The 25320-nt window shown below is 36.6% G+C and overlaps 1 protein-coding gene across 3 annotated transcripts in view; it reads left to right on the top strand.

Moving 5' to 3' along the window:
- Positions 1–25320, top strand: part of CNTNAP5 (contactin associated protein family member 5) — a 915392-nt gene that overhangs the window by 805821 nt on the left and 84251 nt on the right. For all 3 annotated transcript variants that reach the window (XM_020963128.2, XM_020963129.1, XM_078146792.1), the window contains 2 exons: positions 12019–12149; positions 18020–18107. In XM_020963128.2, coding sequence (XP_020818787.1) covers positions 12019–12149; positions 18020–18107 — 219 coding nt within the window. The remainder of the gene's footprint in view (positions 1–12018; positions 12150–18019; positions 18108–25320) is intronic.

The following is a 25320-nucleotide window of genomic DNA, read 5'->3' as shown; positions in this document are numbered from 1 at the left end:
TGTTGAATCACAATGACAACTTCCTTCAAATCTCATAAATCATATGCAAATTAGAGTAGAGAATAAGAAATAGTGAACTCAAATTCAGTCTCTGAAGAAGAGAAGATATGCACAGTATTTAAGTGAATGAAATCTTAAAACACATTAAGGGATTCATCAGTTTCTTTTCTAGAATATGTATTTCAGATACTATCACTGTAAGAGTAATGTTACTGGATTTTTCACTCCCTAGGGCATGGACTGTGTCTTAACATTCTGTGAAACTCCCTTACAGCCTTTTCAATGCAGTATAGATAACCATTTGTCTAAGTATGGGATTAAAAATCCCAGAGACAATGTAATACTCAGATCTAAGATGGGCTTCATCAATGTTAAATCAACCTAGCTGACAAAGGATAGTTCATCTAATTATGGAACTAACCGATCTTTCTTTCTTCCAAATTTCTTTTTTTTCTTTCTTTCTTTTTTTTTGCTAGTTTTAAAAGATGACTTAGAATACTTTTCAGGTAACCAGCCATACTCAGAACATTTTAAACTGATTTTGATGGGATGAGGTGCTTGGGGATTGTGAAGTTTTATACTGACATAGAAAAGGATAATGGAACCTTTTACTTATGGATCAATCTAGATTAATCAAATCCCAGGCACTGTTGAATACCAGCACTCTTATAAAATGAGTAAGCTAGATAAAGATAACACAGATTAGTAGAAATATTTTGTTATCATTCTAACTCTTACTGATCTTCAACTAGAACTTTAATTAAGGTGGGGCATTTTGGCCTTTTCCAGGCTTTCTTGGGGAGTGGCTCAGAGATTCATTTGCGTAAAAATATTCTGATTTTTCCTGCCTCTGTGGTTTGAGAAGGATGGCAAGCCCAATTAAATTAGAATCATGGACTAGTGGATATTGGGCAACATGGTAGAGTATATGATCTTCTTCTTTCTCCTTATATGACTGCATTCAGTATTAATTGTTTCCTCAAAATTATTTGTGCCACGAACCTCCGCTCCACAACTAAACTGAGTTCACCACATGCGTAAACACATACTTATGACTATCCCCTCTTCCTTAGAAGGGGATCAGGGTCAGATATCTAGTTTACCAGGAACAAATCAGCATAGTATGTGCATCATAAATGTTTGTTGAGTGTATAAAAGGATACTTTGCTGCCTTGTTCTGGTTTCATTTATGAATTTTAACTAAAAGTGAAGAAATCTAGACCTTAGTCAATTTTTGCCTTACATCCTTACTGCAAATTGCAAATATATTTTTAAGCAGGAAAAGAAAAAGGTAGCTAAAAAGCCCTAGTATCAAAAGGTTGGTGGCAATTGGTGTTTTTTTTTTCCTTCAGTAGAAGGAACCTTTCCTGTACATAGCTTTTTGAGATGAAGGTAAGAATAAGACAGGTACTGAAATATTTTATGCAAACGTAAACAGAAGTGCTGGGTGAGAAGATAATTGTTGCTTATTAAGGTGCTTAGAATAGGGTTGAAAAAAGTAAACCAGAACCTGCTACTGAATAGACTGGAGGATTTGCTACCTGTTTATTGCTTCCTCTGAGAGTTTTCAAGGTTACTTTTTGAATATGAAATGAATCAAGCCCTAAAAAGCCATCATAGCTTTGTAGATCTGAAAACACATTTCACTTACTGACTCATGAGAAAGTTTGAAATAGCTGAGAATATTTTCTTTTGGATAGCCAATTCTTTTCAATTCCAGTCTGGGCTTACCTTGACAAAGATAGAAAGCATGGAGAAAAACTTTAATGTTCACATTTGGCACTGAACCTGACTTGTCATCCTCCTCACACACTGATGTACACATTGAGTCCTCCCCATTAAGAAAACAGTGATCTCTAAGTAGATCAATGAATTTTATAACCTTCTGTATTAACTTTGAAGACATTCACAGCAGATATTAGAATAAAGGGTTAAGCATGAGGATTGACTTTGAGACCTTGGGCTCAAATTTAAGACCCTATTACATAGTTGTTGTTGTTGTTTTTTCCCTATAAACTTATTTTCAGAGAAGTGGGAATGGGGAGTGATTTTAATTTTATTTATCCATTGATTTATTGTAATACATGTTATTAATACCTTTTTATTCCACCATCATTTCTTACATACTTTTCAATTAGCACTCCAATTTTGTTTTTTATTTTAAATTAATTAATTAATTGTTTTCAACATTCACTCTTATAAGATTTGGGGTTCTAAATTTTCTCCCTCCCTTTCCTCTCCAAGATGGCATGCAATCTGATATAGGTTATGGATGTACAATAATATTAAACATATTTCCACATTGGTCATATTGTGAAAGAGGAATCAGAACCAAAGAGAAAAAAAACTACAGGAAAGAAAAAGAAAACAACAAAATAAAGAGAAAATAATATACTTTGATCTACATTCAGACTCCATAGTTCTTTCTCTGGATGTAGATAGCATTTTCCATCATGAGTCTTTTAGAATTGCCTTAGATCATTGTGTTGCTGAGACCAGTTAAATCTGTCAAAGTTGATTATCACACAATGTTGCTATTGCTATATATAATGTTCTCCTGATTCTGTTCACTTCACTCAGCATCAGTTAAGTAAGTCTTTCCAGGTTTTTCTGAAATCTGCCTGCTTATCATTTCTTATGGAATAATAGTGTTCCATTACATTCATATACCATAACTTGTTCAGCCATTCCCCAATTGATGGGCATCCCCTCAATTTCCAATTCTTGGCCACCACAAAAACAGCACTATATTTTTGTATATATGGATCTTTTTCCCTTTTAAATGATTTCTTTGGGATACAGATATAGTAGTGGTATTGCTGGATCAAAGGGTATGCATGGTTTTATAGCCCTTTGGGTACAGTTCCAAATTGTTCTCCAGAATGGTTTTCCCACATCTTCTCCAACACTTGTTATTTTCCTGTTTTGTCATGTTAGTCAATCTTATAGGTGTGATGTAGTACCTCAGAGTTGTTTTAATTTGCATTTCTCTAATCAATAGTCATTTAGAACATTTTCACATGACTATAGATAGCTTTAATTTTTTCATCTGGAAACTGCCCGTTCATATCCTTTGACCATTTATCATTTGAGGAAAGACATGCATTTTTATAAATTTGACTCAGTTCTCTATATAGTTTAGAAATGAGGGCTTCATCAGAGACACTGGCTATAAAAATGGTTTCCCAGCTTTCTGCTTCCCTTCTAAACTTGGTTGTATTGGCTTTGTTTGTGCAAAACCTTTGTAATTTAATGTAATCAAAAATATCCATTTTGCACGAACACTCTGATTTGCATGAATTGAATAAGTTCAACTAGACAGTAACCAAGTCTGACAGTGTATGTAAGATTGTACACCTGTAATCCTTTAATCCTCTCTACTTAAACAAGGAAAGCTCAGTTAATTTTCTGTTCTAAAGGGCCAATATTAGACATTAAAATTTCTCAAATTTAACCTAATTATTATCATCATGTATATTGTTCTTCTGGTTTAACTTATTTCTCTCTGCCTTAGTTCCTACAAATCTACACACACACACACACACACACACACACATTCTGAATTGCTTGTATGTGTTATTTCTTACAGCACAAAAATATTCCATTATATTGATATACCATAATTTATTTAGATATTCACCATTTGATAGATATTACCTTGATTACAGTGTTTTATTTTATTTTATTTTATTTTTGCTATGTGGTTACTGCTGTTATGATTATTTTTGTACATGTGACTTTTTTGTTTGCTTTTGATATCATTGTCATTGTCATTGCCATTGTATGTGCCAAGTAGGGAACTCCCTGGGTCACTTCATAGGAACAGGTTAATGAGTTTTCTCACATAACGTCAAAGTATTTTCCAGAATTACTGCAACAATCTACAGTTCAACCACTACTATAACAGAATGTCTACCTTTCCACAGTCTCGCCAACATGGACCTTTTCTATCTTAATCATCCCTGTCAATTAGCTGAGTCTGAGGTAAAACCTCAGAATTTTTTAAAAAGTAGATTTTTAGTAATAGTGATGTGGAAAATGCTATTCTTATTATACAGAACTATGCTGAAGGTTATTTTGATAACTGAGACAAAGAAATAGACATTTCCATTCACCAATATTCAATTGTACAACTATGTATTTCCATAAAACTTTATCTCACGTTGAAGAAGACTCAAGATAAACACATCTTTCTCAATTCATATATTACCCCCAATCCCAGTTCTTCATGCCTTCTTGAGTTTACCTACCATCTACTCTGTATGTGTCTTTTTTTTTTATTCATTGTTTGTTTTTCACTAGGCAATGGGGTTAAGTGACTTGCCCAGGGTCACACAGCTAGTAAGTATCAAGTGTCTGAGGCCATATTTGAACTCAGGTCCTCCTGACTCCAGAGCCAGTGCTCTATCCTCTGGGCCACCTAGCTGCCCCTATTCTTTATATGTCTTAAATGCACCTAGTTATTTATGTGTTGTCTCCTCCATTGAAAAGTAAGAGTTTGTTTGTTTTTGAGAACAAAAATGATGTTTTTACCTTTCTTTATATCACCAATATTTAGCATAAGGTCTGACACATATTAAGGATTTAATAAGTTCTTATGATCTGAGTGATTAGGGGTTTGGGAAAGGGGAAAATTAATGTGGGATAGGGTAGTCAGGGAAGGCTCTATGGAGGAGGTGGGACTTCAATGAATCTTAAAATATGAGTATGATTTGAATACAGGGAAAAGAAAAGAAAGCCATTTCAGGTTGGTAAATAGCATGAGTAATCCCTTAAACTGGAAAGAAGCATACTGTATTTGAGGGTCAATCCTAGTACTGGCCCAGGTTCAAAGCAGTTTTATGCAAAAAAGTAACTGGAGATTAGATAGTATTGATAAAGTGGGGATGAACTGAAGAAAGTCTTAGATGGCAGTTGAGGTATTTGGATGTTAATCTTTAAATAATGGAGAATTATCAGAGGTCATGAGTAAGAGAATACTATCTTTTATAAACTAATATTTTAGAAATTATTTGGTGATACTTTCTTATATGGATTTGATAGAGAATCAATCCAGGGAAATAATTAGTAAATCCAAATTTAAGGTAAAACCATGAGATCACCAAAAGATTGGCGGACAATTGCAGAAGGTTTCTATTTGGTCTCCCTACCTCAAGTCTCTCTCTATTCCATCCATTCTCCATTCTGCTACCAAGATTATTTGTCTAAAATAAAGGTCGAACTTTCCCCTCCTTTCCCCCCATCCAATGAGCCCCAGTTGCTCCCTATTAACTCGAAGAAAAATATATATGCTTCCTATTTACTTTTTTACATTTAGAGTGCTTCATAAAGCTCTTGGCCCTTTCCTGTCTTACCTGTCTTCTTTACACCTTATTCTCCACAATGTAATTGAGGTTAAACAACAAGAACCTACAGGCTGTTCCGCTAACATGATGTTACATCTCCCAGCTCTCTGTCTTTTCACTTGCTGTAATGTTCTGTCCCTTCACCCCCACCTCTTGGTATCCTAGGTGTTTTTAAGACTCACTCAAGTTCTACCTACCACCTTATCTAAAATAAAGCTGAGAACTTGCCCTCTCAGAGTGTCTTCTATCTACTCTCTAGATATCTTTTATCTACTTCATTTGTGTGCTGTCTCCCCCATTAGAATGAGAGCTCCTTGAAGGCATGAACTGTCTTAGATTTTTTTTTGTATCCTCAGAGCTTAGCACAGTATCTGGCATAAGGAAAGTATTTAATTGCTTGTTAACCTGGCTTTAGGAAGGAAGAGGAAGGGATAGAATTTAAAAAAAAAAACTTCAGTGCAATAGGAAGCTAGAATTATTATTGTGTTTTTGTTGTAGTAGTAGTTATTAAGTCAAGCATAAAAATAATACTAGAATTACCATACTTATATCTGTCTCACATTCTGTCTTGACTAGTATATTGTTTAGGGGACATTATAGTAGGTGTTCTAATCTCTCCTCATCCATTCTCAGACTACTGGCCAATTAGTTTTCCAAAATTTATACACACACACACACACACGTATATGTATATATGCATGTATGTATGTATATGTATATATGTATGTATGCATATGTATATATATACACACTGACCCCTAGATGCCCAGCTCACAGACCTTCTGTTCCTCTATTGCCTACAAGATAAAGGATGAATTCCTTAGCTGGTCACTCAAGGTGCTTTACCATGTGCCCCTACCTACCCCATCAAACATAATTTCTATTCCTCTCTCTGGGCCTAAGTTTCCTTATTTGTTATAATTAAAGAGCCTAATAAGATGATATAAAAAGTCCTTTCTAGCTCTAAAATTTCATGATTTGACTTCTCTACATAAATTCTGCATGTCCATTCTATTTGGTTTTTTTCTTACTCTTTAATATACCATGCATGTCTCTACTTCCATACATTTGTGTTGTCACGACAGTTTCTAGAATGACTTTCCTTTTCCTCTTTACATGGCTAAATTCTCACTCTCCTTTTAAGGACCACGTCAAATGTATTTGCACCACAAATTCTTTCAAATCAATTTACCCTTAGTATCACTATCTGTTCTGAAATACTGTACCCCTCTTATGCTTCCCTAGTGATTTTTTTATTAAAATACATTCAATATGTCATTCTATTTTTTGTTTGTTTTATGTGTATGATCTTCATCCCAACTAGATTGTAAAATTCTCCAGGTCAGTGATTCTATTGTAACACACTCTGCCCTGAATTCTACTCCCTGGAAGGCCCAGGTAGGTTAGATTTCATTCCTTTCCCAGGTATCTCCAGTATGTTTAAGGACATTAGAGGATGAGGAGGTGTCTAGGTTCTGTTCAGATGGCTCCAAGCCTCACTAATAGTGTTGCCTGAATTATAGGGGGCTCTCCTGCAATCCAGTTCCATTTCACCATAGAAAATAACATTAGTTTGAGCAAAGAAATATTTACTTCAAAAGGTTTAATCACCAATCTATAAACTTACTCCCCCAGTACATGGAAGGCATAATCCTCGTTTCTTCCCATCCCTCAGTCTCTGGGGAGGCGGAAGGGATTAGATTCATAGCTTCCTTTAATTCCTGTAGTGCACATTCTCAGTTTCTAAGTATAAAATCTACCTTGGGCTTGAGTCCAAAGTGTCTTGTCTTCTCAGGGCTTCCAAACTAAGATCTTTGTGTACACTGTCAAGCCTGTAAGCCTGGTTCCAAGGTCACCTGACTTAAATCCGTAGGACAAATGAAAGAGAAAAGAAACAAGCATAGACCCATTTCTTCTAGCTGTGGCCAAAGAGGGAGAGTAGGAGAAGGAAGTCCTTCCTCTCTCACCTGTTCAGTTCATGCTACCCACACTGGGTTAACTGGAATATTCGCACCCCTTCCCTCCTCTGCTGCACACAGCAGGAAGGAGAGGCAGAGAAGAAAGTGACTAGTTCAATCTTGCCAATTATAAAAATTCAAGAAGTGAATCACCTACATGTGGTAGGTGACTCGAATACACTTATGTTAGGCAGTCTGGATATGTTCCAAAGGCCCATAACAGTGCTTCCTTGTTAGGAGAACTAGGTATGCACAGACAAGCTTCGGTAATATCTATTTATTCATCCAGATCATAGTACATTGTCTACTATGTAGGGTAGGTTCTTAGCAAATGTTTCATCCTGATGATGAGTTTGGTGATGATAATAATAACCATCTCATAAGTTTGCCAGCTTGCTCTTGGTAATCCATTATGAATTTATCTGGAAAGGGGGACAGTATGACAAATAGTAAGTGACAAATATGCTTGGTGTTATATTGCAGATTACCATAAAAAACAAAAGGTGAACTCCTAAACTCAAAATTTCTAGTCCATGGCATAGTACAATGAATCAAGACTTACTCATTCTTGAATGTAGATAATCAATTGCTTAGCTGTTATAAATAGTGTAATATTTTGCTAAAGGGCATTTTGATGTGCTTTACTAGGCTTCATAGCACCTTTGAAAATAGATTCCAAATTTTTTTCTAATGTGAAAAGTTTCTTCCCAATTATACTCTATTCACTAATTCTAGCTTCCCTTATTTGAGACAGTGCAGGAAGACTAGCATCAAAAATGAAAGCTTGTTAAACAGAAGTCTAGTATTCCGTTCCTTGTATTAAAATTCAGCATGTCTGAAAGCAAGAAAAAGATGAGTTCTAGGTACTCTCCCCCCTAGAAAATAAGAAATTTCTAATTCCTCCACTGATGTTTTAGCTCTAGAACTTCTGAGAAGTGCTTTGAATTTACCCCCAGCATAGACCACATAGAGTCAGATAGTGCCTAATGTAAATGTCCCTTTGAACACCACCAAGAAATGAAAAGTTCTAGGAATGGATATGCTTTGGTTATTGAAATGAAGAATTTTGAACCTCTACTAGCATTTTTGTATATGTGCTGCTTCCTTGGTTTGTAGAGAATTTCTTATTTTGAGGCTTGAATAAAATATCTTAAAGTTTTGTTTGTTTGTTTGTTTTTTCCCCTGCTATTGTGGCTCAAGTTGCTGCTAACAGAGAGAGAGGGAGGGAGGGAGAGACAGACAGACAGACAGAAAGACAGACAGACAGACAGTGGTATTAAAACATCAGGTATTTAATTCTGAAAATGATGAAATATATATTTGCCAGTAGGCTTAAAAATATAATAAAGCTAATACAAATTGACTATTATAATACGAATAGCTGTCTTTTAAAATTTTATAGAAAGCCCACTAGTGACCAAAAGTCATTGAATTTTGAAGTCCTTTTTTTTAAAAAGTGTATTCTTTTTTCAAAAAGACATAAAGAGATGGTCAAATTCGAGTTCAGCACATTGATGATTCACTGTAAATATTATCTTTGTGTATATTTACACATGACCTCTTTCATGTAGCAGTGTTAATGTACATTAACAGGAACATTTTATTCCAAATGGAAGAGTAATTTATCACAAAACCATATAGGAATTGCAAAGCATTCCCACCTATGACGGTCCATTTTTTGGTGTGTTATATTTATGACCAATAACTTTCCTCAGAGTCAATTCACTGTATATAGAATGATAAAATCGCAACATTTACCATTATGAAGCTGAAAATGGGAAGTCAGGGAGGGGAAAGGTGGACAAATGGAGCAGTAGGAAGAGAATATATGGAGGCTGGTGGACTGCTATGAGTTCAAGGTGTTCTGTGCCAGGGAAGAGGCAGTATCTCCCAGCAGGAAACTGCCAGTAATCAGCTGAAGCAATGAGGTGAAAAACAAGTAAGGTAAAGTCACTCCTGGCTCTCCAACCAACACCTGAACACCATTCAGGAGAAAGTAAAAGCTAATGAGCCCCAAGTCCTTGACCCTTGAGAGATTCTTGTTTTTCAACCCCACTATCCTGAAAACATTGTCAGAAACAATCTTTCACAGATGTCCCTACGTTTATGACAAAATGTAAAGAGATTCATTTTCCCATGAACTGCCTGCAGGGCACAGGACACCTTGATTGGATTGCAGTGGGGCAGAAGGAGCAAAAAGGTCTCTGGGACATTGGGAGAAGTGATGAGCCAGGTACAGGATGGCCTCCTCTGAGAGTATTTTGTAGGGAAGATGAGGAGCAGAGGTTTTCCTAAGAAAATGAAATGTTAGACAAATGTCAACAGATATAAAGCACCTAATGTAAAATGCTCTTATATTTTTAAAGAATTCTTTAATTTTCAACCAATGAACCAACTATTTAATAAGCACTTACCATGTATGTGGGCAGCTAGTTGGCATAGTAGAGTGCCAGGCTTGATGTCGGGAAGACTGACTCACTTTCATGAGTTCAAATCCTGCCTCAGACACTTGCTAGCTGTGTGACACTGGGCAAATCCTTAACCCTGTTTGCCGCAATTTCTCATTTTTAAAATGAGCTTGAAAAATAAATGACAAACCACTCCAGTATCTTTGCCAAGAAAACCACAAGTGGAGTCATGAAGAGTTGGATGTGATTGAAACAAGTGAACAACAACACCACGTATGTAACCCTTTGCTAGGTACTATGATGGATGCAAGAAAGACAGAATATCCAGTCCCTGCCAGAAAGAAGTTTATGTTATAGCAGACAGGATTTTTGACATTTAAGATGTTATTTTCAAAATTTGACATTGAATTTTAAAATATTCTTTTTGTTTTGATTTTCCATCTGTGCCTTCCTATCTCACCTAAGCTGCAAGTATAGTGACCACTAGCTATTCACAGGCTAATCAAACTGGGATTGACCCACAAGCTTTGATACTCTCCATTTCCAACCTGTAATTTTCCTTCCTTTGGTAGCCTCATGGCTATGGCTTCCAGGGTTTCACCATATTGATACCTGAGTGAGTGTGGACACCTGATCAGTTGTAACCCTCCTGCAACTCAGAAAACCTGAGTTTAAACAGTCCAGCAATCTCAGACTCCTCCGTAGTAGAGATTATAAATGTGTACTACCATCCTGGCTATAAAACGATTAAAAGATAAGAAAGGAGACAGAGAGAGAGAGAGACAGAGAATATGAATCTGTGAATCCATCAGTACCTTGAAATATCTGTAGATATGTCTATAGATATTCTCTCTCTCTACAGATTTAGAGGAAGAGAAACAAGCTGTCAAGCTATAAGCCACTTAGAGGAGTAGACCCAGAAGAGCTGATTTCTTACCATGATTTGTAAGGTGGTCTCTAGGACACAAATTTTCCTCAGAATTGTCTTGCTATTTTTTTTTAACTTTTCCTGGCTATACTAAGAGTGATTCCATTAATTAGAACTTGATTAGGATTTTAAAAACTGAATCTTTTAAAAATGCAAATAGGGATATTTTGGAAATAGTTTGGAAGGGTGATATATGAAACACTTTTAGCAGGGATAGTTTAAGCCTGAGATGAGTAATGAAGTAAGGTTCTTATAACAGTATTGAATCTGGGAAAAAAAATGCTAAGAGGTAGGAGAGGGTAAAGAAAAGAAGGCGGTAGCATTTAAAACATAAACTTTGCATATTTCAATACTCTATCTGTGGCCGACTCTTTACTCACTCAAGAAAGAGAGAAAGAAAATCGCCTCTCTCTTCCTCTATGTCTGGGATTTAGAATTAGGGCTGTCATGATAGTTTTGCTAGAATCACTCTTTTTTTTTTTTCTTACTATCCTGGGACCCTAACTCCTCACTTATAACGAAACTAAATAGTACTAGGTTCCATACAACAAAATTACAATTCATCAATTTCAGCCTTCAACAATCAGATGCCACATGACATGGGTCACAATTAATGCAACAAGAATTAACTTTCAAATCATTACTTAGTGATGCCCATAGGGAAATAGAAAGATCACTACATTTCCTACAGTTCTCAGGGAGTTTGAAGGGTATGTGATGCCATAACCTGGTGCCATTTTCAGCTCATTGTTTTCTAATTCACTGTTAGTTGTCAGGGACATTCTTATATTTCACATGTCATTCATCCTTAACCTTTCTCCTCACTATTAGCAATCTATGGTGATGCAAGTTGGATGGGAAAAGATATTTAGAAATTTCTCACCCTATGGGCTGATCTTACAACCAGATAAACAATAAGCAGATAAATGATAGCTGTTTATATCTTACTGTGTCTTCATTAGATGAAGATCTAGGATATCACAGATAAATTTCCTGGGCCCACAGTGGATTTCCATATTTGTGTCTCTAAACTTAAGGGACAGAGAGTTAAAGTGAAAGACCCTCAACTATAGTTAATTAAAATTTCTCCAGTGTCACAATAGATAATTCAGAATTTTTGTTTGCAAAGACATTACATGGTATTTCTGATGACATATGCGTACATTACATTTAGTTTGTACCCATACTAATGTCATCCCTTACATTTGCCTGTGGCTATGGCACCAAGCATATTCATTTTTTTTTTAATGCAGTGATAAGGGATTTGAGAAATGGGCCCCTTGAGGTCAGTAATGATGGCTTTAAAAATGTAATGTATGAATCATATTTGTGCTTTCTATGGGTTACAATTCTAAATGGAAATATATTCTGCTTTTAAGGAAATTTACAGGTTCGATATCAGCTGAGTAAGGAAAGAGTCCATGTGTATACCATCGATGTGGAAAACTTTGCCAACAGACAACTACACCATGTGAAGATTAACAGAGATGGGAAAGAACTCACTATTCAGGTACTATATCTACCTTTGACATAGTTGCAAATGCATTTCATATCTCACAGCCATTAACCAATTATTAGTAGTGAGGTGGTTGGGGGGGTAGAGTAGAGGAGAGTCAGACAATATGATCCTTATTTTCTTCCCTCCCCCACATATTCCCTGTTCTTATTTCAATAAGGGGCCAGGAAAATTTTCAGTAAGTTTTATTTGAATTGAATTTTCATTGAATTCAATTTCATTGAATGAAAACATGAATGAATGAATGAATGAGCATGAATGAACAAAGTCAGCAGAAAGAACAAAGGATGAGAATGAGAAATATAGAACCAGAAAGAAAGAAAAAGGAATTTATTCTTTTCTCTATTTATATGCAGCTTGATTCTTAATAATAAAAATGCCTTTCAATTCTCAAACCAGTTTCATAGACATCACCTTATTTCAACATATAAAGCAGTAGGCAAATCTCTAAGTAATTTTATTTTAAGAATTATTTTCTACAGTCTCAAAATATTTATTTGGAGATACAGTGGGCATTTTAAAAATAGAATACCAAGAATTTTAGAACTAAAGAAACCTTAGATATAATTTAGTTCAGCTTTCTCATTTTCCTGATGGGAAATTGAATCCAAAGTTGTGATTTTGCCCATGGATATACAACAAGGTAGTGAAGGTGCTAAGTTTAGGACTCAGGTCTCTCAATACTTAATCCATCATGCTTTTTACTATTCCAGGTAGGGTCAAATATAGCAGCAATCCCCATCTTCCATCTGAATCATTTTTTTCCGCTTTCTTCCCTACCACAACTTTACGAAACACTACTAACAACCTTTATGAGTTCCAACTCATCTTATCTATACTACATATTAGAGCTCTGATAGAAATGTTTAGGAGCAAATAAGCAGCCAAAATTCAGAGTAGCATGAGGTATAAGAAGCAAGAATGAGCCACGAGTTGAGTCCTTAAATGATCATCAAAAAATCAGTCTAAAGTGAGAAGGGATGTCAAAGGTCCTCTCACATCACAGGATCATCAAAGAATCATAGATCTAGATCTGAAAGGAAGTCCAGGGACCACTCTGGCCAATTCCTCATATTACAAGTGAGAACACTGAGGCCAGAGAAGCCAAATGACTCTTTCAATGTCACAGAAATATTATGTGGAAGTAGAATAGTGTGATAAATCACCATATATACAGCATTACTAACAATTTTTTTTTATTAGTAGAAAACAGACTTTTGGTAGGTGGAAGGAATGGTGATATTGCCTGAGCAAGGAGACTTCACCTCAATTTCCAGAGCTACATAAATTGTCCTCACTACTCATCAAGACCTTAGAAGCCTCCATAGCCCCTTCTCCAATATAAATTGCATATGTGTGTTGTATGTGTTATGTAATATGGAAATACTAGGCTAGTTAGGGAAGAGGACAGAAGAATAAAGTAGAACAAAAAAGAAAAACTCTAAACTACTAGGAAGTAGGCAGAAGAAGAGAAGGAAGGGAAAGGTTTCAGTGGTAGGAAAGGATCAGAAATTATGAGTCACAGGGAGGCAGAAGAATTTAACTTGGATAAGTCACTTAACTATTCTGAGTCTTAGTTTCCACATCTGTAAAATGGAGTAATATGCCTCTTATCTATCTCACTGTTGTGAGGATCAAATAAGTTAATTCAAATGAAGTGTCTTGTAATCATAAAGTGAAATAAAAATATACTATAGTTGATGAAATTGAATTAAGTCATTGACTTAAGACTTTGGAGAAATGGGTGCTTGTCCAGGCTCTGCCACTAATTAGTTATTTGGCCTCAGTGAAATCTTTAACCTCTAGAAAATGAAGATTGATGACCTCCAAGCTCATTTTAGCTCACAGGTTGTGTTTCTGAGACACTGGATGAAGAATTCTCACTTCTGAGCTTTAGGTAGATTGAAGGCAAGGAGAGGAGACAGGGTAGGAAAACACTTGGACAACGAAATCCTGCGAGATGCTGACCGTTCCTATGGAAAAAAGAATTCGAACTCTCACTGGGGAAGCAATTTAAGGCAACACAAATTATTTCACAAGTTAGTTCGTGGATACAGAGCCTAATGATCGTCAATATTTACATGGAGCTTTAGAGTTTACTAATAACCTTCCCATAACAATTTTGTAAGCTTATTGGCTCTGGTATTACTCACTTGACAGAGAAGACTGAGTCTCAGAGATGTTAAGTGACTTTCCTACAGCCACATGGTTAACAGGTATCAATCACTCAGTGATACAAATAAGAAGCTCTCTCTATGAAGTCATTGTTCACAGTTTTGCAGAATGAAAACAAACAAACAACAATAATAACAAAAAAAACCTATTAGGCCTGGAATTATGAGGCCTTCTGAGTCCTATCATGTCTTTACCAATAGTTAGCTATATGTGATCTGATGGGGCAGGGGAAGGAAACTAAGCTCTAGGGGCTTTTTTTGTAATCCATAAAATGAGGCAGTGAGGCTAAGGTTGTCATCAGTCTCACATAGTATAAAGGATCCTGGATTTAGAATCAGACTTTGGTTTGTGACCTTGGGTTCCTATTCCCCATTTTCCTCATCTCTTAAGTGAACTGGCTAGACTACAGTAAATTGGCCTTTAAGGTTCCTTCTAACAGTAAATCTATGATTTTGTGAATCTATGGTTAGGTGATCCCTAGAATCATTGGATTTAGAATTGGAAGAAACCTAATGGATCAAGTCCAACTCTCCTATCTTACAAATGAGGAAACTGAGGCCCAGAGCTCTGAAGCACCTTGTAGAAGGCTACATAGGTTATAAATAGCAAAGCTAGAATTCAAATTCATCTTTCTTAACTTTTTTTTTTGGTGTATAGTTTATATTTATTAGCACAATACAGGTTCAGTATCTTTCACTCAACTTTGAATTCATTGGTATGTCTATGATACCATACCAAGCCTGAAGGTCAATTCAACAGACCTTTAATTGTCACCTATGTGCAGTATACCAGTGTGTCTCCTGGGATTTTCTTTAAGCTCAAAACTTGATGGTTTTAAGAGGAAGAGATAACCGAGGGCTAGAAACTATTAATGAAGGAAGGGACTGAGATAAATTGAGATTTGACCGATCCTAAAATTTAAGCTGTTTTAGGGCAGAGGGTATGAATTTAGGGCAGAGTATGAATTCTGAAAAGGGTATCAGCAAACATACTGAGGGTAAAAAAAAATCCAGGTTCATTTAGGGAATGGTGAATAAATAGCTGTGTTGGAGGGTCCAAATAAGGAAATAATATATGCTAAGGCAAGAAAAACAATTTGGAAACTGATTATGGATAACTTCACATGCTACACTAAGGGGTTTGTATTTTATCATATAGTCAAGGGTGCCATTGAAGGCTTTTAGATGGAGGCCTGTCATAATGAAAACGGGGAAAAAATCTCTAAGCCATCTGTACTCATCCACATGTCAAAAGTGGCATCTTCAATCAATCAATCCACAGACAAGTATTTATTGTATACTGCTATGAGCCCAGACCTATGCTTGATGCTCTCGTGAATAATAGTTCTCATCTATGCATATTTAAAGAAGACTTTATGTTTTATAAAGCAGTTTCATCACAACCCTGAGCCACACATAATATAAATATTAGTCTCCCCGCTTTTCAAGTGAGGATATTGAGACTCAGGGAAGTTAATTGAATTGTCCTAGCCACTCAACTATTAAGTGGCCAAATTGGAATTTCTACTAACAGCTTTTAGCTACAAGTCTTATTCTTTCAGCATAACCACAAATCACTTGTGGACTCTGCCTTTAAAGAGATCGTAGTAGAGATATAGCTGGGCAAATGAGAAAGAGATGGAAAAATTGAACTGAAGGATAATAATTAAATGATAATTAAATGGTACAATAGCTCTAAGAACAATGAGATCAAAATGATATTGAGCCCCTAGTGAGAATTACTAGGTGAAACAACTGGAAATGATCAGTGAGTTGTGGTGGGACAAGCTCTGCTCTGGAAGTCAGAAGATAGGGATACAGGTTTATTCTGCCATTTAACCAGCTATGTGACCTTGACAAGTCACTTCATGTATGTGAGTCTTTTCATTTCATTTGTATATGAGAAATTGGGACTAATGATCTCTGGCGACTTAGAATTCTGAACAGATATTATTTAACAGAGCTGAACACTGAAAGATGAAGAAGATTTGACCAAGATGAGGCAAGGAGGGAAATTGAAAGGAGCAGCAGGCATCTGGATATGGAAGTTATTTTCTGAAGAGAAATAAAACATGCCTAACTAGAATAGAGGTCCTGAAAAGCTTGTCTAAAAATATAGCATTTCTATAGCTTTTTCACGTACCTAAGGCCCCAACAAGGATTCATAGAAAGATCATTATACTTGGAAACAGGTCTGTACTTCTTTACTAGTTGTATGACCTTGAGTAGGTCACTTAACCTTTTCATGTTTTAGTTTGTTTTGTTTTTTAATCTATAAAATGGGCAACAAAACAGTGCCTTTCTTCTTGGGCTTTTATGAGACTGAAATTAGCTAATGTATTTGAAATATTTATCAAGTAGTAAAATAAATAAGCTATAATTATTAAAAAGCAGCCCATGAGTCCTATGTAGGGGTGTGCAACACCCAACTCAAACTAGTGTGTAAGTCATTTATTAAATTTTCAGTGTGAGAATCTACACCTTGGAAATCAGCAAAGTTTACAAATCAGGGCTTGAGTTATTATGGTTTTGATTGTCTAGACATAGTAAAATGACAGAAAAAATTTAATAACACAGATTAAATTTAAGAGCGTATCGTGTGTGTGTGTGTGTGTGTGTGTGTGTGTGTATGTGTGTATTAGAGTCAGTTGTTAAGTATGCCAGCACATCCCTGGCCCTGTCACTGCCACATATTGACTGGACCAGTCTCCTAATGCATCAGTCAGCTCTCTAACTTGAAGATGTGCAACAGCTACTGACTGGCCCTGGAAGATGAAATTCCTCACTGAAAATTCCTTATACTGATGAAATCAGAAATGATAGGATCATACATCTAGAACTAGAGGGAAACTCGGAGATCACCCAGTCTTTCTTCTAACATTAGTTAAGGAAACTGAATCTCAGGGAGGTTAAGTGATGAGGTCAAAGTCACTCAGGTAATAAATATCAGAGACAGGTTTTGAACCTAGATCCCCCGATCTCGTTGTGCCAGGTCAAACAGCAGTAGCAGCAGCAACACCAGATTTGTTTTTGTACTCTGAAAAGCAAAAAAAAAAAAATCCCTTTGTCTTTGAAACTTTGTAACAGTGTATTAGCAAGAGTCTGTGTGGCAAAAAGGGACCATGAGTCTTCATGCTACTGGGGTGAATCACAGTCTGTTTTGAAAAGGCACAGCCCCCATAAAAGAAGCCTCCTGCGATCTCTGAGCTGCAGGTAACTCCGCTGTGCTGAGCCTTAATTACAGAGAGAGCTGGTCTGTGAGGACAGAGAGTGAGGCAGTGAGAAATGAGAGGCAAGGGAAAATCCTATTTTGTTCCCTCCTTAATGCTAATCCTGCACAGTGCCTTCCTGGGAAGACTTCATTGATTTGTTTATTTGTGGCATTCAGAGCAATAAATGTGGAGAGAAAGTCTCTGTGGGGGGGATAAATACCTGTCAAATGTTTTACAGGACTTCCCAGGGAAAAAAGTCTGCCTGAAAACACCCTTATTCTTAAATAGGAAAGAAAATGGGCATTTCATCTACACTGGGGCAAAATTAGCTAGACCTTTCTATTAAATTTTCTCAGACAGAGAACCCCAGAGGGAGCTAGGAACTCTCTGCTTTTTCTAAGACATTTTCAGCCTGGGGTCTTTTGTACCCTTCATCTGTCCCTTCACTAATTAAGTTTTGTTTGCTATACTATTACAGGTGGACCAACATCCTTTGTACAGATATAACTTCTCCTCAGAGGTCGACTTCCGGGCGGTAAGGTCCCTCACATTGGGCAAAGTCACAGGTAGGTCACTGTCTTGCCTGTCCAATTTTAAACAGCTTGATTCTATAGTCTTGGTGTTACCTTTAGTTAGTTGGTTTGATTTCTGAACTTTTTTTTTAAACAAAAGTTATACTATTACAGCATGGAGAATGTTGTTTTCAACACACAGGTAAAATAAGTGGCTGTCCACATCCCACATGGTATCATTCAAGAATATCCTAAGGACCTTCCCTTTCCTCAAAATTAGGTCCCTTGTAGGAAGCCTAAAATGCTCACCTCATTCCCTCCTTTGGATTAGCCATTACTTTAAGAATGAAGATGCTGTTTGGAAAGAGTGGATATTGTCATGTTTCTCCAGACTTTTTGGGAAAAAAAATCTGCTTTTCATTTCCTTGGGGTTTGGGATAATCAGGTGGAAAGTGGAGCTCTTAACTGTGGGGCTCCCTAAAACAAAACAGGGAAAGATATTTCCTTCTATAATGAAAATCTGAGTCAAATGTAGAAAAACAGACTCAGCATTAGCTTCATAATTGCCCAGTTATAGATTTAGGTTCTACTAGAATATGTTACCAGTATGCAACGAGGTGACGTAGTAGACCCATAACGAGGAGGACCTGAGTTTGGATCCTCTCTCAGAGCAAGAAATTAAATAATGAAATAAAATTCTCTGGATATTTTTAGTAGAGCAAATTTGTTACAATTTTTACACGAGGAAAATTTTCTCAGGAGGGAAGAGTAAGAAACACAAAGATCAGGATCCCAAAATGTTACCATCATAGAGCTTTTAAAAGGAGACTCTTTATGAAATAATTGCATATTTTAAAATCTTTTGCAATTTAGGAGGTAAAGAAGTATTGTTGTTAGCAACTATCCAATTTCTGAAATCAGGAATGAAATTGCATTTGAGTAGGGGCAACATTGACAACATTGTTTGTTTACCTAGCAAACATTTATTAATCCCTTACCTGTTCTCCAGTTTAGTGGGCTAAAGATCACACCTATCATCAGCAACATTTTTGTATTTGGTTGGCCATTGGCCCAGACAGTAGCAGATATTCATTTAGCCTAGAAAATTCACAAATGTAATGGACAGGTTTGGCTCTCAGGGCTTGTACAACATCTCATCAATCTAGTAGTTACAATCTAACTTACCTACATTTGCATATAGATTTGACCTTTTAAGATGAAGTATGTCTACTTGTATGGAATGGGGTTCTATAGTTTTCCTTTTCTTAATTTTTTTGTGGTATCATTAATGTAACTGAATTTGTATTAAAGTAATTTCCTGTTGTCTTAGATCAGATATGATTTGACTGCTTTAAATCAAATAACACTAGAGTTTGCATAACAAAACAGGGTTTTAAGCCTTTTAAAACAGTCATTTTACTGACTAGCAGAAATTTTTATGATATGACTTCTACTTAAATCATTCTTAGACATCAGTTTTCATAATGGAGGGGGAGGGGAGGGGGAGGAAGAAGCAAAAAACACTTGTTGGTTTTCCCTTTACATCCAATCCAAATTTCTACTCTGAAGCTTCCCTTCATGGCTTCTAATTCTGCCCTCTGCAGCCAGGCAGAATGAGTTTATTCCCTCATGTACCTGCCAGCTCCTCAGAGAAAGGAAACAAGTTTGCTTGTGTGATACTGAACATATCTCTGAAAGCAAAGTTCTCAAAGGGCTTTGATCAGTGGAATCTGTCTGAATTACTTGGCCTATCCCAAGGTATTGGCTTTAAAGGATAGCAGTTGTGCTTATTAAAAATAATTTAACAAAAAACAGTCATATTATATGCTAATGGATAAGATCATAAAACCACAGGTCTCATCTTCCCCAAATGATTTCTACTGGCAGTATATAATTGCCTCATTTTGAATCTGAAAGACTTTTAGCAATCATTTGTTTGTATGAGTAATGTATTCTATTTCAAATTCATTAACGACGTCTGACCTCCATCATGATGAAATGAATGGTATATTTTCAAATACGCCTAACTAGATGACTTCAATAATCTTCCCCATGTCCCAAAGACACACATCTCACACTTGGCACTTTGAAACTAACTAGAGATGAATACCAGCTAGATTATATAGTATGTTGTTGTTCTTGTTGTTGTTTCTAATCAATACAATGAACTATCTTTATTTTCCATTGGAAAATTCAATACTTTCTTCTCATACAATATAACATTTTGTTATATCCTCATTGATAAAGCAATTTAATTGGTAAAACTTTAAATGAATCACTTTTATGATTGGGACTGATGGTTTCTATACATTATTTGTGACTGTAAAATCTAAGCCATTTTTGTTAGAAAGTGAAAGCACAGTCAACAGCATACCCTTATAAGTTATTTAATGGGGTACAGCTAGATGGTGCAGTGAGTAGAGCACAGGCCCTGGATTCAGGAAGACCTGAGTTCAAATGTGGCCTCAGACATTTGACACTTACTAGCTGTGCCTTACAAATAAATAAATGAGTTATTCAATGTACAATGAATACAGTGCCAGGTGTGGAGTCTGGAAGACTCAGCTTCCTAAGTTCAAATTTGTTGTTTGCTACTTTTTCAAGCCTATTTCTTGACTTTGAGCTTTATATCAAAGTTGGGCTCTGCTCACCTGGAGTTGGGGAGGCTTTAGTGCTGCTTTTTTCAGAGCTAGTTCAGGGAGGGGATGAGGTGGGGAGTGGAACAGGTCTCCAAGTTTTTGGTACTTCCAAGGTGATCTTAGGAAGGTGTGGTCACTGTCTCCTAGCCTACACTCTGGTTTTTACCATGGAAAGGCTTCTGGTCCCCTACAGTTGTATGAGCTGATGCTCCTTTTTACCTTGAAACTGTGACTAGGGCCTCATTCCTTTGTGACTGACCATCGGTGCTCCTTTCCACCCTGGAACTGTGATCCAAAACTGCATGTTTGAAATAGAACTGCTAATCAGTACTGGCTGCCCTTGGTGCCAGCAAAGGGTCCATTATTATCTCTTTCTCATCAGCTGTCTGACCCCCTTACAATCTCTGGGCTGAGAGCTACTGAAGCTGCTGCCGCTATTGCTGACACCTCTGCAGGTGTGGGCTTTGGACAGAAATCTACTACGGTGTCATAGACTTGCTAACCTCTTAAGTGTTTTTAGGCTGGAAAAATGTCTTACTTTGACTGTATGTTGGCTCTGCCATGTCAGAATTTGATTTGTGAAGTTATTTTAAAGTTGTTCCTACTGATTCCTAAGTTGGGAGAGTTCAGTTTGGTGCTTGCCCCTAATACTCAATCTTTGTTCTGCCCCCACTAAAAGTTTATATTGCAAAACCAAGAAAGTATAAACTCCTTGAGGGCAAGGGCTGCTTTGTACTTTTTTCTCTTGCTTTGAATATCCAGAGCTTAGCACAGTGTCTGGCACATAACATGTGCTCTATTTCCTCATTTATAAAATGAAGATGTTGAAATAAGTGGTCTCTAAAGTACCTTCTAGGTTTAAATCTATGATTTTATGATTATAGGTGTATAGAGACTCTGCTGGTGTTTGTTTTCTGTTTTCCATACCTCTTCATTTTCATTACATCTCTACATTATCAGTGTAATTGGTTCTTCCTCATGATGTCCTAGGTTATTTTGGCTGCATCTCCCCTTTTTCCCTAATCCCATTACTACTTTGAAAATCTTTATCTCTAATGTTACAGACAGTCTCTTAATTATGAAATCTGATGGGATTTTCTCTTTTTTTCATCCTACTTGACACTCTGCAGCATTTGACCTCCCTTGGTATCCATGGTTTTATTCATTCTCAGTTCTCCTGCTTTTCTATATGCTTCTTCTGTTCCTTTACTTTACCGTCATTTTACTTCTATCCATTTACAGTGAGTATCCTTCATAGTCTTCCCTTGAAACTTTTCCTCCTTATTTCCTCACATTACTTTCTCTCACTTTTCTTTTGTGAGGGACTCCTAAAAGCCCATGGGTTGAATTAGTAATTCAATGGAGATAACTCCAAAGTCCATAAAGCCAACACTATTAATAGTAATAATAACTAACATTTATATAGCATTTACTATATGCCAGGCACTATGCTAAACATTTTACAATCATTATCTCTTTTGATCCTTCCAACAACCATAGGAGATAGGTGCTACTATTACCTCCATTTTAAAGATGAGGAAACTGAGGCAAACAAAGGTTATGTGACTTGCTCAGAGTCACGTAGGAAATAAGTATCTGAGGCTGAATTTGGACTCAGGTCTTCCTGACTCCAAGCCTGTCCCTTTCATGAACTCCAATCCCCTGTACTGAACTAACAGTTCCATTTGTATGAGCTGTTGAAGTCTCAAAATCAACATATCCAAAAAAAGAATTCTTTATCATTTCCCCCAAACGTTCCTCTTCTCTGAACTTCTCTATTTCAGTTGAGAATATCTTCCTTGACCCATTTTCTAAACTCAGAGTTATTTTTGACTCTCTAGTCTCCTTTCTTCCTCATATCCAATCATTTGTCAAGCCATTTGTCAAACTTGTTGATTCTTCTACCAATATCTCATGAATTTATCCTGTTCATTATATGTACAGAGCACTCACTCTTTTCTAGCCCTTTTCGAAAAGGATCGAGTTGCAGCTCTCTTCTCTGTCACTCACCACCTTGGACAAGGCACTTAACTCCTCTCAGCCTCATTTTCCTCATTTGTTATATGAAGGAGTTGAATTAGATGACCTCTCAAATTCCTTCCAATTCCTGTGGGAGGATCATATGATTCTGATTTCTCACCTTGGTCCACCATAATTGCCTTGTAATCATTCTTACTGGTTTCGTTCTCTGCCTTCTCAAAACCACCCCAAACAAAGATACAAAAATAATCTCTTAAAGTATGTATCTGGCTATGTCATTTCCTTGCTCAAAATATTTTCACTGGCTCTCTAATGCTTACAGAATAAACTGTCACTCTCCACCCTACCTTTCCCACCTTATTTCTTGGTACTCATTTTTATAAGCTCTCCATATCAACCAATTTGGAATACTAGCTGTTTTCTTAGCTCCCCTTTCCATCTCCCACCTTGATGTAGTTGCAGAGGGTATCTTCCATGTCTTCATCTCTGCTTCTTAGAATATTTTTTTTTCTTCTTCATGGCTCAGATTAGATATTATTTCATCAAAGCATTCTCTTAAATTCCCAGGATATAATTAACTTTTCTTCATCAAATATATTCTTATTGTACTTATTTTGTGTATTCTGAATCCCTCCAGTGCAGTGTAAGCTTCTAGAGGATAGCAACTGGTCATTTTCAAAGACAAAACCTTATATCTCTGGCTTCCAAAAGGAAGCTTGGGTACATTTATAGAGATCTAGTCTTGCAGTCAAAAGACATGGATTTAAGTTGAGCCTCTTACTCATGCTATTTGTGGGACACTGGGCAAATAACATAACCTCTGTCTTTGACAGGCAATTCTCTAAGACTAGACTATAGATTACACATAAATCTCTGATCGTCTTACATAGAGGAAGGGCTCTGATCATAACATTGTATTATATCCTCCCTCCTCCACCCCCACACCCTAAAATCTGTCATACAATTGCTTACATATAGTAGTTATTTATAAATATATGTTGAATTGAGTACACTATTAAAACAGCACTGGCTGGAATTCATGAGATTTTAAACTAGATTATTGGTGGCTTTGCTTTGGAATTGAAGAATCAATCTGACTTTGACTGGATTTTGGTGAGTTGAGGGAAAGGGCAAGCTCCATTATTGTTTTGCTCTTGGGCTTCCATTCTTAATATAATTTATTTGAATAAATCTTCTTTGATCAGGAAAAGACAGTGCCCAATCTTTATAATTCCAAAAATAACATAGTAATATTCTCTCTCTCTCTCTCTCTCTCTCTCTCTCTCTCTCTCTCTCTCTCTCTCTCAGTCTCTCTCTCTCTCTCTCTCTCTCTCTCTCTCTCTCTCTCTCTCTCTCTCTCTCTCTCTCTCTCTCTCTCTCTCTCTCTCCTCTAACTTCAAGTTATGTTTTTCCCTATATTTTTAGCCTTTGTCTACCTAGGTTAGGTGGTAGAAGCATAATGTGACATAGTCTGAGATCAAAAGTGTGATACCCATATGGGCCAGAAATTCTTTCTCTGTTTCGTTGTTATAGATCATATACTGTTCGCCTGACCAACTCTATCACTATCACATATAATCAGACTTAGAGCCAGAAGGAACAGAGAGGCCGTCTAGACTAGTGTTTATCATTCTTTTTCCCCCTCATATCAGAATATTATTCTTTTCCCTGGCAAATCACAGCACACTACAATAGAGACTAGTCTAGAGATTCACCCATGCAAATGTTGCTGCAAATTTAAGTTCCATATAATTTATGGGAAACTCATTCATATGAATGCAAGTCTAATTCACACAATTCATGGCATACCTAACATAATTGTGCCAAGATCCAGCCAGAAGATGAGTAACATAGACAATCCTTTATATTTTAGAGATGAGGAAACAGTTTTAGAGAGGTTAAATCACTTGTCCAAAGTACCTCAGGCAATTTCTATTTCCTTCAACAATAAGCTAAGGGTCCTGCCTCTTAGTTTTTAGTTGTTTTTCAGTTGTGTCCAATGCTTCAATTTGGGGTTTTCTTGGCAAAGATACAGGAGAGATTTGCCATTTCTTTCTCCACTTCATTTTACAGATGAAGAAACCAGGGCAAACAGGGTTAAGTGACTTCCCCAGGATCACAGCGTTAATAAGTGTCTGGGGCCAGGTTTGAATTCAGGAAGTTGAATCTTCTTGACTCCAGCCCCCCACTCTATTCACTACTCAACCTAGCCTCCCTAAAACAATATTTGGTTAATTAAGTTTTCACTATCCATGAAGAATCAAGCCATCACCTCCACAGAGGTCGTTAGGTCAAAACAACTGGCTAGTAAGAGCTTCACTAGATATGTGCTGGTCACATAATTTTAAGCATGAAATTCTTGGTGTATTTACTCACCAGCTAATATTTGCTGAGTGCCTACTCTGTGCTCAGCACTTTGATATGTACTACAGTATATCCAAAAATATTATAAAGAACAGTCTTTGCCTTCAAGGTACCCTATATTCTGTTTGGGAAGATAAAAGGAAGCTTGAAGAAAAAAATAGAGTAATTAAATACTAAACAGTGTGACATTGATTCAAACACTGTGGGAGTTTCAAGATGGAATGGATCACTACAAATTCAACCTCAATGCAGGATATTTATCACTTGCTAATGATAGCTCACGT

The sequence above is a fragment of the Phascolarctos cinereus genome, unplaced genomic scaffold, assembly GCF_003287225.1.
Source record: "Phascolarctos cinereus isolate Bilbo 61053 unplaced genomic scaffold, phaCin_HiC Scaffold_726;HRSCAF=1367, whole genome shotgun sequence".
Lineage (NCBI taxonomy): Eukaryota > Metazoa > Chordata > Mammalia > Diprotodontia > Phascolarctidae > Phascolarctos > Phascolarctos cinereus.
The sequence above is the reverse complement of the archived record's forward strand: the minus strand, read 5'-3'. Positions and strand labels throughout refer to the sequence as shown.